Source organism: Crocodylus porosus, unplaced genomic scaffold (assembly GCF_001723895.1).
Source record: "Crocodylus porosus isolate Cpor-Errol unplaced genomic scaffold, CroPor_comp1, whole genome shotgun sequence".
NCBI lineage: Eukaryota > Metazoa > Chordata > Crocodylia > Crocodylidae > Crocodylus > Crocodylus porosus.
In genome coordinates, this window is record NW_017728925.1 from 10,267,105 (window position 1) to 10,280,467 (window position 13,363).

The 13,363-nt window shown below is 48.1% G+C and overlaps 1 protein-coding gene across 1 annotated transcript; it reads right to left on the reverse strand.

Moving 5' to 3' along the window:
* Positions 1-802: 802 nt before the first annotated feature.
* ZDHHC12 (zinc finger DHHC-type containing 12) lies at positions 803-11,592 on the reverse strand. The gene is made up of 5 exons (XM_019540738.1): positions 11,504-11,592; positions 11,304-11,416; positions 10,744-10,830; positions 4,299-4,465; positions 803-1,772 (listed from the first exon to the last, which is right to left on the reverse strand). Exons 1-5 carry the CDS (start codon positions 11,583-11,585, stop codon positions 1,463-1,465), a joined length of 759 nt encoding a protein of 252 aa, XP_019396283.1. The 5' UTR covers positions 11,586-11,592; the 3' UTR covers positions 803-1,462.
* Positions 11,593-13,363: the final 1,771 nt, after the last annotated feature.

Sequence of the window (13,363 nt, forward strand, 5' to 3'; positions counted from 1 at the left end):
CAGCTTTTCTGTCCCATTGCCTTCCCAACTACCCCCAAGGGTACGTGTACCCCTCCCCATCCCGGCTGACAACACCCTGTGGTAGCATATTAGCATGGGGTTTTGCCCAGCATGCTACTGCAGTGTTATTGAGACGTGCCCAGTGCTGACTAAAATGCCGTACTGAGTTTTCCATTTTAATCTAAGATAAGATTAGTTACTAGTAATTTTGCCACTGCTTATTTGATTTGCCTCTTAACTCTCTTAAAATACAAATAGGGGCCTACTGTCTCTTCTTTTAAGTTGAAAATGTATTACAGGTATTATTAGTGTTAGAGATTTCCTTTATAAATTAATTTTAAAGCTATTACTACCAGAAGGGCAAGTAAGAAAAAACAGCAGCTGCAGCCCACTGTTACCAGTTAAAAACTACCTCTGCTCATCCCATTGACACTTCTCTATACAGCATTACAGAATAACAAGAAAAATATTTAGAGGTAGTCATTGCCCAAACAAGCTAAATGGGAGAAGACAAAGAGTTCTGTGCATAAACAAACTAGTAGAAGAATATTTTTTTTTCTGTTCATGAACAAACAGATCCTAAAATGTTCAGATCTGTTCATTCACAGCTGAAGTTTTTGTTAATGTATTTTGCTATCTGTAGGTCAATAATATTGCTTTGGTGACTTGCTGGATATAAGTAACCCAACCCATCATGAACTCTGACTCAGTGTATTTACAGTATTTTCTCATGCATATTATTAGGAGTAAATCTCAAATCTTTGTGGAAAGGACAACACTATGGCATGCGGTAAACTGTCACTTGCTTTTCATTGTCCAAATATTTATTCAAAACTTTCCTATTATTTGCCCACCTCTGCTGGCAAGGCAGGCAGAATCCTGCTGAAGAAAGGTCACAGGGACTGTACTGATTCTAGTCCGTTTGTCAGAAATTAACTTTTTTGCCTGCTGCTTTACCCTGGCGGGGGAAAGACAGTAATTGGGAAGGGAGAGAGTAAGATTTTGTTTTTGTTTTTGTTTTGTTTTTTAAAAAGGCAAAGGTGTAATTTGTAACCAATTCTTGCTAACACTGCCTCAATCAGCAACCTGAAGTAGAAGGAGACTTGCCTCCACTCAAGTCGGAAATCTCCCCTTGGGGATGCCCAGAACAAAGCCTGTTGTTACCTGGATGTACTGAGTAAAACCTGAGCCACCTTTTTTGCTCCTCTTTTTAAGGAGGTTTGCTCCTGTGGATGAGGCAAATCACATTATCAATCACATAGGCCACTGCGGAGTACAATCCCTCTGCAAGGAAGCAGTAACTAATGAAGACAACACTTTTGGGTTGCAACACAAGTTTCAGTTCTACCAGTAAATTGTTTAAAGTCTTCAGGCACTTGGGCTCATCCTGTAGTTAAATTATTTCCTCTTGTAATTACATTTAAGTCAACCGTTAAAGCCTGCTTGACTTTACATCCTACAATTAAACAGGGTCACTGTCTTCCTGGAAATACATTTTTTCCCATGCAACAAGGTGGCAGGTACAGAAAAATCTCCAGAGGTTGCGGATGAGCCCTTGATCAAATGGGTTCTCCGTCTCACAGTGTCGCAGGTAGGAGATGCGGTGGCGGGACATGAACTCCCACGTAGTAGTGTTGCATGAGACCAGGTACAAATGGGAAGCCAGTAGCAGCACCACTACCACAGTGAATATGGCCATCAGGACAAAGGACAGGAGGAGGAAGATGTTGTGCTTCAGCCACTTCCATGACCCTTCGAAATAAAGGCCTGACCTTTCAGGTAAGAAACAAATACAATCTGGTCATAGTGGGCTAGATATGGACCTCAGATTATATTAGACCAGGGAACAGCAAGACATGCTTCAGCCTGACTCACAACTCCACTTCTGATTGTGACACTGATAAGTGATAACACTTCATACAGGTGTTGGAGCTCTGAAGCATGGTAAAACTTTGTCCAAAAGTAAAAGTCAGTTCTGAATTCAGTAGGACCTCCCCGTGAAAGATGTACTGAACATCCAAATCCTTATAAAACTAGCTTCTCCTGACAAGCAGAAAGCCAACTGGCTTTCCCAGTTAATCACTGGAGAGCTGTGTAAGTGCAGTTCCAGGGCACAGTAATACCGATTATGTGGAGTTTCACTACTTGCCACCTGTAAAGAAAAGCTTGCTTTGAAATAAGGTGGGAAAAGCTAACTAGCCACCAACAAGGCCCAAATGACTTCCTTTAAGACAAGTTTAAAGCAGAAACATACCAATAGTTGCAATCCAAACGATCAAACTCTGTTAACTACCTACATTGTTGCTGCCAACAAAGGCAACAGCCTTCCCTCTCCCAAGGCTGTTTCAGGTCTTTAGTGCTGTCCAGAATATGGAGAATGGAAGCTGGCACTGATGGGATAGACCTATAGCCAGACTCTCAACCTACCTCCCCACTTTTTCAGAAGTCTTTGGGAAACGCTGAGGGTCTATTGGGAGTAAGACTGTGCTCAGGAGGGCTCTGCGATGCTTTGGGTGCTAATTCAATTCAGAGGAGATTCGGCGGCAGAACCTCTGAATCTGAATGGAATTGGGACCAATTTCAAAGGTCTGAATCAATTCGAAGCTTTCTGAATCAATTCAGAAAAGATTCAGAGTTTCAGCGATTTGGGCAGTCCCTGCTGGCTGCAGCAGGGAGCTGGACCTGGACTCCATGCTGGTAACCAGGGGGTGGGGGAGTGGGGGGGCTGAAGGAAGGGGCCCTGGGGGGACCTCCCCCGGGGCCCCACCCCCACCCTGCCTCCCCACCATGGCTGCCCTGCCTGGCCCCAGCTCCGGGCTCCTTAAAAGGCCCCACTCACCAGCTGCTGCCAAACAAGGAGGTAATTCCCACTGCCCTCAATTGCCCCATGCCACATGGGGGGGGGAGGGGTGCTGCCATGAGCCCCCTCGCTCCCAGCCCTTTTAAAAAAACAAACAAACAAAAAAAAAAACTGGGCTCACCAGCTGCTGCAGCAACCTTGGGGCATCTGGGGCTCATGGCAGATCCCCCCACACAGCATGGGGCAATGGAGATCACCCCTTCCCCCACAACCAGGCAGGAGCTAGTAAGTTGAGCTTTTTTATTTTTTTCAAAGAGCTGGGAAGGGCAGCCATGGGAACCCTGGGAGAGCGGGCGGGGGGCTTGTGGCAGAGTCCTCCACATGGTGAGGGGCAGTGGGGATCATCTCCCACCTGGCAGCAGCTGGTGAGTGAGGGCTTTTTGGGGGGGGGAAAGAAAAAAGAGCCAGGAGCTCGGGCTGAGAGAGTCAGCAGGAGATGGGGCCTGTGTGATTCGGCCAGTTCAGCAGCAGCCAAATCTCTGAATCAGATTCGGGACAGTGATACGGATTGCCGAATCAAATCACTGTCCCCCAAGTTGGCCGAATCCGAAGCAAGTACTAGCCGCTTCGCACAGGCTTAGTGCTCAACATTTGTAAGTAGCGTATCTATCCAGAGTATCTGACCTTAAGTCTCAGAGCTCAGGCTATTGCTGTTTTCATAAAATGTAGTTAAGCTACATGTCCAATTTCTTGAGTGATTCTCATCCTAGAACCACCTTGTCCATCTGCTGTTACTGCTGTGAGGGGTCAGGATTTTTATCCGTTACGAAACACTTTTTTTAAACCCATATATGGTGCATCTCCACGAGCGGGAATGTGCGTTCCCCAGACACAAACAGCAGCAGCATATATTTCTGCTGTTACTAGTTGTCCTTGTGGAACACCGCTGCATGTGCACTCTGGCGCATGGCAAGTTGCCCCAGGTGGGGTAGGGGAGGCTGGTCCCAGCAGCCTTAGCTGGTGTCCTGGGGACTCCGACAGCAGCGATCAGGGCGCGCAGTCTGGTTGGCGACCAGAGCATGGCTCTGGCCAGCCAGGCTTCCGTTTTGCACAAAGCAGGCTGCCGCCATGTCTACCACCCCACTTTTTTTCTGGTGTGTGTTTGACACTGGAATCCCACAGTGTCAAAAAATAACCTCTGCCACGCTCCAAATTTGTAGTGTGGCAAACACATGCATGTGCAGTACATGCACTATGTGGTGCCACAAACCATACATGTGCTCATGAAGACGCACTCCCAGTAGCTAGGTTACTCCTCCACAGCAATCCCCTTTGAGGGGAGCAGAGCCAAGGGTGAACAAGGTATAAGGTGAATTCCACCCACTGCTCTCCTTGCTCTGCCCCAGCCCTTTAGCTGGACTTTGAGAATATTCAGCTCTTGTGAAAGCTCTGAAAAACCTCAAAAGTAAATGATGCCTGCCAGAGGCCTCAGGCTTACCAAGCAATGTGAAGAGCCCACAACAGGACCACAAGCTGCACGGCCAAGTAGGCTACAAAAAGTGAGTGATTCTTCTCTCCCACGCAGTTCTCAATGCAGGGGCAGTGATGGTCAAAGCGGCGTACGCAGTGCTGACACACCCGGCAGTGCTTGGCTCGCATTGGTTGCTGTGGAATAAGTAAACAGCAATGACAGCCCACCAGACTTAGCTTCCCCTGTGAAATAGGGGGTTAGCAAGAAACTAGTGCCCCATAAGCAAGACAGATCCTCTGAGACTGATCATGTTAATAAGAATTGTAGAGTAGCTTGAACACTAGTTGCCATCCCCTTTCACAGATAAAGATATACACACAACTGAATGACTTGTTTTGTCATCTTCAATTTAAATTTCCCCTAATTTTGTCTTGCAGCTAGTTATTAGCAGATCCATTTAATATAGTAAGTGCTGGATACTTGGAACCCTTCCGAACAAGCCACTTGCATGATTTCTCCAGAGAATATAGAGGCTGTTACATCCTTGACCTACCACTACATTCCTTCTGGAGGAGCTGTCTTACAACTAAAATTACAAATGGTAAAAGAAGTATCATGACAGCTATGAAAATCTTTTATTCACTTCCTTAGGAAAGGAGAGTTCTTATCATCAGTACTGTAAAGAGCTATGCATATTTATGGTAGTAAATAATTAAGCAATGGAAGTATTATTGTGAAATATGCAGTTGAATTGTTGGGGATACTGGTGGATTACTAGCTTTGGCTGTGTAATGAGAAAATTACTATGGTCATCTCCCACTGCAGATGTTGGTATATTTTATTTAATATGTATAGACAGCATGTCTGTTAAATACTAAGAAATATACCTGCTAACTACTGTTCTGTTTAATCTATGGTTTGTCTTTGCTGGGGGTTTAACTCATGATGTCTTCATAGGCATTTGGGCTAGAAGGGACCCCGGAGGATCATCAAGTTCAGCCCCCCGCCCCAAGGGCAGGAAGTCAGCTGAAGTCATAGGATCCCAGCAAGATAAACATCGAAATGTGTTTTGAAGGCGTTCAAAGTGGGCGCTTGAACTGCCTCAGGTGGCAGTCTGTTCCAACCCTTGGGGGCTCGGATAGTGAAGAAGTTCTTTCTTATGTCAGCCTGAACTGGTTACAGTGGAGTTTGTGACCATTCGATCTCGTCATCCCTTGGGGGGCTCTGGTGAACAGTTGTTCCCCCAGATCCTGATAAGCACCCCTGATCAGCTTATAGGTGGCTACCAGATCACCCTGAGCCTGCGCTTTTCCAGGCTGAATAGCCCCATTGCTCTCAGCCTCTCATCATAAGGTCCATCTTCCTGCCCTCTGATCATGAGTGTGGCTCTCCTCTGCACCCTCTCAAGCTTCTCCACATCCTTTTTGAATTGCGGAGCCCAAAACTGGATGCAGTACTTCAGCTGCGGCCTCACCAAGGCCGAGTACAATAGGAGAATGACATCCTGGGATCTGCTTGAGAAGCATCTATGGATGCAAGCCAGTGTTTTGTTCGCTTTACTAGCTGCAGCATCACACTGAAGGCTCATGTTCATCTTGTAGTCAACCGTGACCCCCAAGTCCCTTTCTTGGGGACTGTAGTGCTAACCAGTGTAGGACTACCAAGCCTATATGCAAGGTGCAGGTTTTTCCTCTCAAGGTGGAGAACCTTGCATTTTTTGGTGTTGAACACCATCAGGTTCTCGTCCGCCCATTTCATAAGTCTGTCCAGATCTGCCTGGATCACCCTCCTGTCCTCGGGTGTGGATGCTTTACCCCAGAGTTTGGTGTCGTCAGCGAACTTGGCCAGTCCGCTTCTGACACCAATGTCCACATCGTTGATGAAGATGTTAAACACTACAGGCCCGAGGACAGAGCCTTGTGGGACCCCACTGGTCACAGCACACCAAGACGATTGGCTCCCATTGACCACCACCCTCTGGATCCTACTGCGGAGCCAGTTCCCCAGCCAGCGGATCATGGTGACATCAAGGCCACAGTTAGCCAGTTTAACCAAGAGGTGATTGTGGGATACCAGATAGAAGGCTTTTTTTAAATCGAGGTATATGACATTGATCTCTTCCCCTTTGTCCAGGTGATAAGTTACCTGGTCATAAAAGGAAACGAGATTAGTTAAGCAAGACCTACCTGCAACAAACCCATGCTGGGTATCCCTCAGGATATTGCCTTCAGCTAGTCTGCTAAGGATGGCCTCCTTGATAATCTTTTCCAAGACTTTCCCCAGGATAGAGGTCAGGCTGATGGGCCTATAGTTTGCTGGATCTACTTTCCTCCCTTTCTTGAAGATAGGCACAACATTGGCCTTCTTCCAATCATCGGGCACTTCACCAGAGCGCCAAGAACTCTCAAAGATCTGTGCCAGGGGCTGAGCTATGACATTCGCCAGCTCCCTGAATACCCTTGGGTGTAACCCACCAGGGCCGGCTGACTTAAAGATGGCTAAAGGACACCTGGCAGTAAAATTTGTTTAAATTAAGCACTATGTGGCATGAATCATTATCCTCCAGTAAGTCTGTTTGTTGGAAATATAAATTATTGTGTTAACGATGCTATAAAGTATGTTGTCATCATTTATGTTTGGTTTGTATTTCTCACTGGCAAGGGGCTAGTTACATCCAGTTAGTAAGAGAAACATCTAAATATTTAAGGTTTAAATTGCACATTACAATTAGGCTTTAATGACCAATTGGGTAACTGGCTCAATGCCCTCCTTCATTTCTTAGACAGGATTAAGTTAGGTTAGACAGGATCTTAGGTTAGTGCTCATCTTTTTCCTCTTCTCTAGTTCACGTTCAACAGACAGGCAGAGTCCAGTAGCTTATCTTCTGCCCCTGGACTTGCAGAATTCTTATTCAATGCTGCTTTATTAGCTATATCATATTAATTTTGGGGGTCTTTTTTTTAATGTCTCAGTGGGCAAAGTTTTTGCAACCAGGCCTTCGCTAGAGCAGGGTTTCTAGCATCGGTTTCTAGACATTCTACTTTTTACAGCTGATGTTCTCCAAGAATGTTTAGATTTCACTTCCTGAGATCCATAATGTGCTTGCTATCTCCTCTTCCCTTCACACCTCTTGTTGGCATGCTTTATGCTTGTAACAGCTGAATTTCATTTCAGCTCACATCCTTTCTCTATAAGCCTTAACACCAGCGAGCTCTCAAACATTCTTATCTAGATACAGCACTGAGCATTCAGCTTGGCTGAGTTAGATTCTTACTCCCATAGGAATCCTGTTGTGTTTGGTGCATCTCCGTGCACAAATGAAGGCCCATCTTGCACATCAAAGCCTTGAGCATGCAACAGGATCTGTTGAAAGTGCTGCAACAGTATAGTAAATAACTGTCTTTTCCTAACAGACTCAGCCAGGTAAAAATCAAAAAGCAGCTTCACACACTAACAAAAAGGGTTCTGTGATGGAGACTGCAGCAAATAAAGATGGTTCCTTCATGGGATCACTGTTTTTTGCTTCATTTTGGCTTAAGACGGGTGGCCAACCTGCGGCTGTGGAGTCGCATGCGGCTCTTCAGAAGTGAATGTGCATCTCCTTGAATCTTTCCAAATTGAAGTCGTTCACCATGTGCTTGTGCAAAGATTCAAGGAGATGCATATTTACTTCTGAAGAGCAGCATGTGGCTCCAGAGCTGCAGGTTGGCCACCCCTGGCTTAACATACTGTTGTAAAAGATTTTCCCGGCTCTTGTATTGCTGTCCTCCACAGGTGCTGCTCCAGCTGATGCACAACCACCAGGCCACCAAAAGGTTCAATGCAAACTTCCTAGTCACTAGCCCCTACTGCCCCATGCACAGATACAGGCTGAGGTAACTGAGTGGTGCCATAAATCACCAGTCCAGGTGCATGTGACTGGGTACTATCACTGACAGCTGCTGAACAGCTGGCACTAGCCTACCTCCTACAGCCACGTCACACATGGGCTGCTGGCAGCTGGAACAAGCTGTCTTAGCAGCTCTAACACTGAAGATCCTGTGATGAAATTCCTCTCCTCAGCCAAGGATCCTACAGCGCTACAGGCCAAGTCGCACCATGCCACCTGGTAGAAGTCACAGCCTCAGAGAGGCCCCAGGACAGAACAGGGGGGAAGAGTCAGGACTGAAGAATGCGATTCACAGGAGATGCCTGCACTGCTTCATAGGAAGCAACCTCAGAACTTACCTGCCTCCCATGGAGTTGTGCACTGTATGTAGCAGGGCTTCCCTATCTTGCAGCCAGTATACCAGTCAACTTGAGCTGCACAAGGGCTAGGGGCCCAGAGCACTAAAGCTTCAGCACCTGAGCTACCTACTATGTTGCTGGGGTTCGTGGGGCAAGTTACTGTGGTGACAGCTATTTGAAACCATTCCCCCATCATGCAAGTAAAATAAAATGTCATCTGCCTTGAGACTAGATCCAGCAAACTCCTACACCTCAGGTAAATATTTCAACCATACTGAATGCTATCAAAGGTGAAAAGGACAAGCTTCAACAGAAGATATATGTTAATTCTGAAAAATGTGGTACTAAACTACCAGTAGCATGGTGGTTAAGGTGTTGGGCTTGTATAGAACTAAGAGCTGGGAGTTCAAATGTTGCTCAAAGTGAGAGGATATGAGGGGAGGTCTCTTGGTGTTGGGGCAATAAACAGTTGGAGGTGTTGGAGTACAGATAAAGACAGGTCTGTATTTAATCTTTAAAAAACGGTGTCTTTTAAAAATAATACTAATTAAAGAATGGTGTCTTTTAATACTGGTTCATTAATTATTTAGTTATTATAAAGAATGGTGTCTTTTATAATACTAATTTAAATACACTTTGGTAATAACTACATACTGTATCTTTTCTATATAGTTAGTGTTACATGGAACAGTGATGACTTCTTCAGCTCCACCTACTGCACCCACTCATCTATTGAGTAAGACAGCACTCACATCTCTGCCCACCTCAACCTAGTACACAGGAGCAATGGTGCCCACTCTCCTTAAGCTGGGAGGCATAGGCATCCTGAGATGTACACTGAAGAGAAGGGTGGGGATAACCTAGCCAGCCTGGGTCAAGGAAGAGCACCGCTGGTGGTGCCCCCTGTTTTCCCACTCTCCTCATGGCTCAATTGCTCAGCTGAGATCAGACATCCATGGGATCTGAATCCACAGTGCCAATCCTCCAAGCCAGCACCCTTACAAGGCTACCAGGTACTCAGAGGCAGGGAGGTGTGCACTGGCCCTCTTTACTCTGTGCCTCTGCCTGGAGCAATGAAATAGTTGCTGAGCCACAGAGATGAAGAACTCAACCAGAAGACCACTCACCTAGAGTGCCCAGTGCCAGGGGAAATCTGAATGCTGCTTAGACGTTATTTAGATAGAGCAATCACTGTATTATTCTTCAGAAAAGTAGAAATGTTTAATCACCTATAGTCCTCCAGCCAAGTTTCTCACCCCATTGTACTGGACTCCATTCTTAATAAAAGACTCCCAGCAATGTAGGGCAATTCCCTTATGCAAGCAGGAAGGATTTTAAGTTGAAAACCTGAGATACCTGCCAGTGAAGGGAGTGATCAGAGTGTGTGCAGGCAAAGAGCAACTGTCCTCACAGTGCTGGACAAGAGAAGAATGAAAACCGAGTTCCTCTTCTGCCACTTTAAAAGGGGGTGGAGGGGGTGGCTGGGCAGGGAGCGCAAGGAGGGAAGACTGGTCCTTGAGGTTCACTTGCTGTCTGCCAGCCTAAGCTCATGGCTCCTTCTGATAGTCAGTCCCAGATTACTTACAGGAGCTTGGCTAACACTGCATTTTATAAAACAGCTCCATGTTCCTATGCTTCAGGGACACAGGATCCACCAGAGCCAGGATGGATCATTGTTCTTATTTCTCCTCTAGGCCAAACTATGCCTGACCGTTAGAATTTAGGCTTATTCCCAAGCCTCTAATCAGCTCCTCTCTGCTAATAAATCTGTCCAAGGCATTCTGCTCAGCTCAACTCCAGTCTTCAGACTCTTAACCAACTCCCTTTCATAGATTTCATAGACATTTGGGCTGGAAGGGACCCCAGAGGATCACTGAATCCAGCCCCTTGCCCCAGGGGCAGGAAATGAAACTTTTTGATAAGTTAGGCAGAAAGAGAGTTTGCCCATTGAGCTATTGGGTTTTGAGATGCCCAAGGACTTACCTCTAACCTTGGAAAAATAAATACAAGTCTCAGTGTCCAATTTTAACTACTGGGTTGCCTTTCCCCTTGGTTACCCACCTTTTATCTCAAGATTGGACTTTTAATAGAAATGTGCAGTTGTCTGTTCTTGCCTTGGATTGTCACCTTAAGACAGTGACACCTCCCTGTTATGCGTACTGGCTGACCACAAATGTGCTCGGATCAAAAAGAGTGAAAACAAAGAGCCAAAAGAGTCGATGCTCCTAGAGCTCTGTAGGCCTACCTTCACCATGCAGTAGCCACAGCGCCGTAGCTGAACGGTTTTTGGAAGCGGAGGTATCATTGCTTCTTGCTCTTCGCTCACCCCTGCCTACAAAAAGGTGACGAGAGAGGAGAGCTCCTAAGGAGAAGTAGTATCGGGTGAGGGGGGAATTCCAGAACCTGGATGGTGACACCTAGGCTGCAGTACCAGCTGTGGAGCCACACAGCACCAGGTGCTTGCCTGTATCGTTTTTCCTGGAGGCTTACAAACAGCCGCATTTAGAAATGCCGAAGAGAAATTCCTAGAGGAGGACAGCAGCTGCTAGAGCTGGAGGAGACTGAGGTAACACCTCATACACGAGTAGCGAGCGGGTTCTGGGTCCTACTGAAACCCTGCAGGGGGCTGGTGCCTTGGTTGCCCCCCACTTGCTGTGAGACATCGCGCGTGGACACCTCTGTAGGGCATGTCACAGGCGCGCTCTCTCAACGCACTGGTCCTCTGCAAGCCGGGCAGCCGCAGGGACAGCACCCCCGAGCCGGCTGCGGAGCACGGGGCCACCCATCCCGAGGGCGCGCACCGACCTGCGGGACGAAGCCGGGGTCCATGAGGGACACGGTCCAGTGCAGCAGCACGGAGCCCAGCACCAGCGCCGCGAAGCCCAGCGCCCGCAGCGGCTCCCCGCGCTCCCGCAGCTCTGCAAGACACGGCGCGGCCGTCAGCAGGGGCGGGGGGCGGCCCGGGGCCGGGCGGGGGGGCCCCCTCCTCTCCCGTCCCCCCTCACCTGTGCGGTGCACGAACAGAGTCAGCGCCAGCGCCCCGCTCACCGCCGCGTGCGCCGTGCGCACCCCCCACCCCGACCCCATCCCGCCAACCGCCGCACCCGGAAGCGCCGCGCGGGCCTGGGCAGCGGGGATTGGCCGCATGGTTGCCATGGCGGCGCCTCGCCCCGCCCTGGGAGGGGCTGCCCGCTGGGTGTGACAGGCCGCGACACCAACCGGCCGCGGGGGGAGGGGCGACCTCACGGGCCGGCGGAAGAAAGACAGTTATTTTTTTTTTTTTAATTCTGGTATAATTTAAAGACAAAACATTTCCATTAATGCCCATCGTACAAATGTTCAGTAAATCCACGCCGAAGTTTTAGTTCTTAAATAGAATCGCAGACAGACAGAGGAAGGAAATGAGGGCTGGAAGGGCCCTCAGGAGGTCACGTCTAGTCCATCCTGCTGCTCAAAGGAGGACCGGCCCCAACGACATCATCCCAGCAGGGCCCCTACCCAGGTCTTAAAACCCCCAAGGATGGAGAGCCCACCACCTCTCGGGATACCTTTCCAGTGTTTTATTACCTGCCTAATGAGAACGTTTTTCCTCATGTCTCACCTGAACGTCCCTTGCTGCAAGTGGAGACTGTCGCTCCTTGTTCTGTTGTCTGCCCCCACAGGCACAGTCCAGCGCCATCCTCTTTGTAACCCCACTGCAGGGAGGTGAAGGCTGCTATGAAATCCTCCCTCATCTTCTCTTCTCTAAACTAAATACACCTAGTTCCCTCAGCCTCTTCTCCTAAATCATGTCCCGCAGCCTCCGAACCATTTTCGTTGCCTTCCACTGGTCTGTCTCCAATCTGTCTACATCCTTTCTGTAGTGTGGGACCAAAACTGCAGATATGGCGTCACCAATGCAGAAGAGAGGTGCAGGATCACTTCCCTAGACCTGCTGGTGACACTTCTACTGATGCAAAGACGAATGGATGTGATGGCTGGATAGATCGATGGATGCATGGATAGCTAGACAGGCCAACAGGTGGAGAGATAAGTTGATAGATGGATAGATTGATGGACTGATAGACTGATGGCCTGCTAGATAGATGGATATATAGATAACGCAATGTGGATTGATAGATAGCATAAGCTTTTGTGAGGTGGGAAAAGAGCCAGGCCGTGGATTCAGCAGTCCTAGCAGTGACAAGGAGATGAGCTCCCACACTCCCTGCAGCAGGGACTGCGCTTTGCAAAACCCTCGCTCGAGGCTGAGCATCTTGTCTGGATGCTGGAGAAGACAAAAGGGAAAGGATTGCTGGGGACCCTGAAAGGGAAGATCTGCAGTACAAGCGAAGGCCTCAAAGGCCTGCATGGTGGGTGGTGTTCAGAGCCAGTGGGGATGGGTACATATAAAAATCCCCGTTGCTTCCCATCCACCCTGGCTCAGGCGCAGGCACCTGCCCTGATTCGGATCAGCCAGCCAGACCAATGCAGTTGGGCTGTCCCAGTACAGTTTCTGGAGGCAGATACAACACTGAACAGCTCAGACACTGGCCTGTCCTGCCCCACTCCCCCCTGGCTTCAAGGGCAGACAGAGCTTTGCTGCCAGCCTTGGATTTTACATTTCAATTTCTCACTCCACCACACCTAGGAATTTAAAATACCAGTTCTTTCCCTGAACATTTAATCTTCCACCATTTAGCCAGTGGTTGATTCCTTCCTGTTATTGTTTGAATACAAGCCGGAATAGCTGTTTCTTTTCCTTCCTTAACTTGCCGTTCTTATTTCAATCCAGCACTGGGACTGCTGAGCCACTGCTCCCTCTGCTGATCCCACCGGAGCAAAGCACAACCCATTAGCAACGCGTAGGCTTGCCTGTTCAGCCA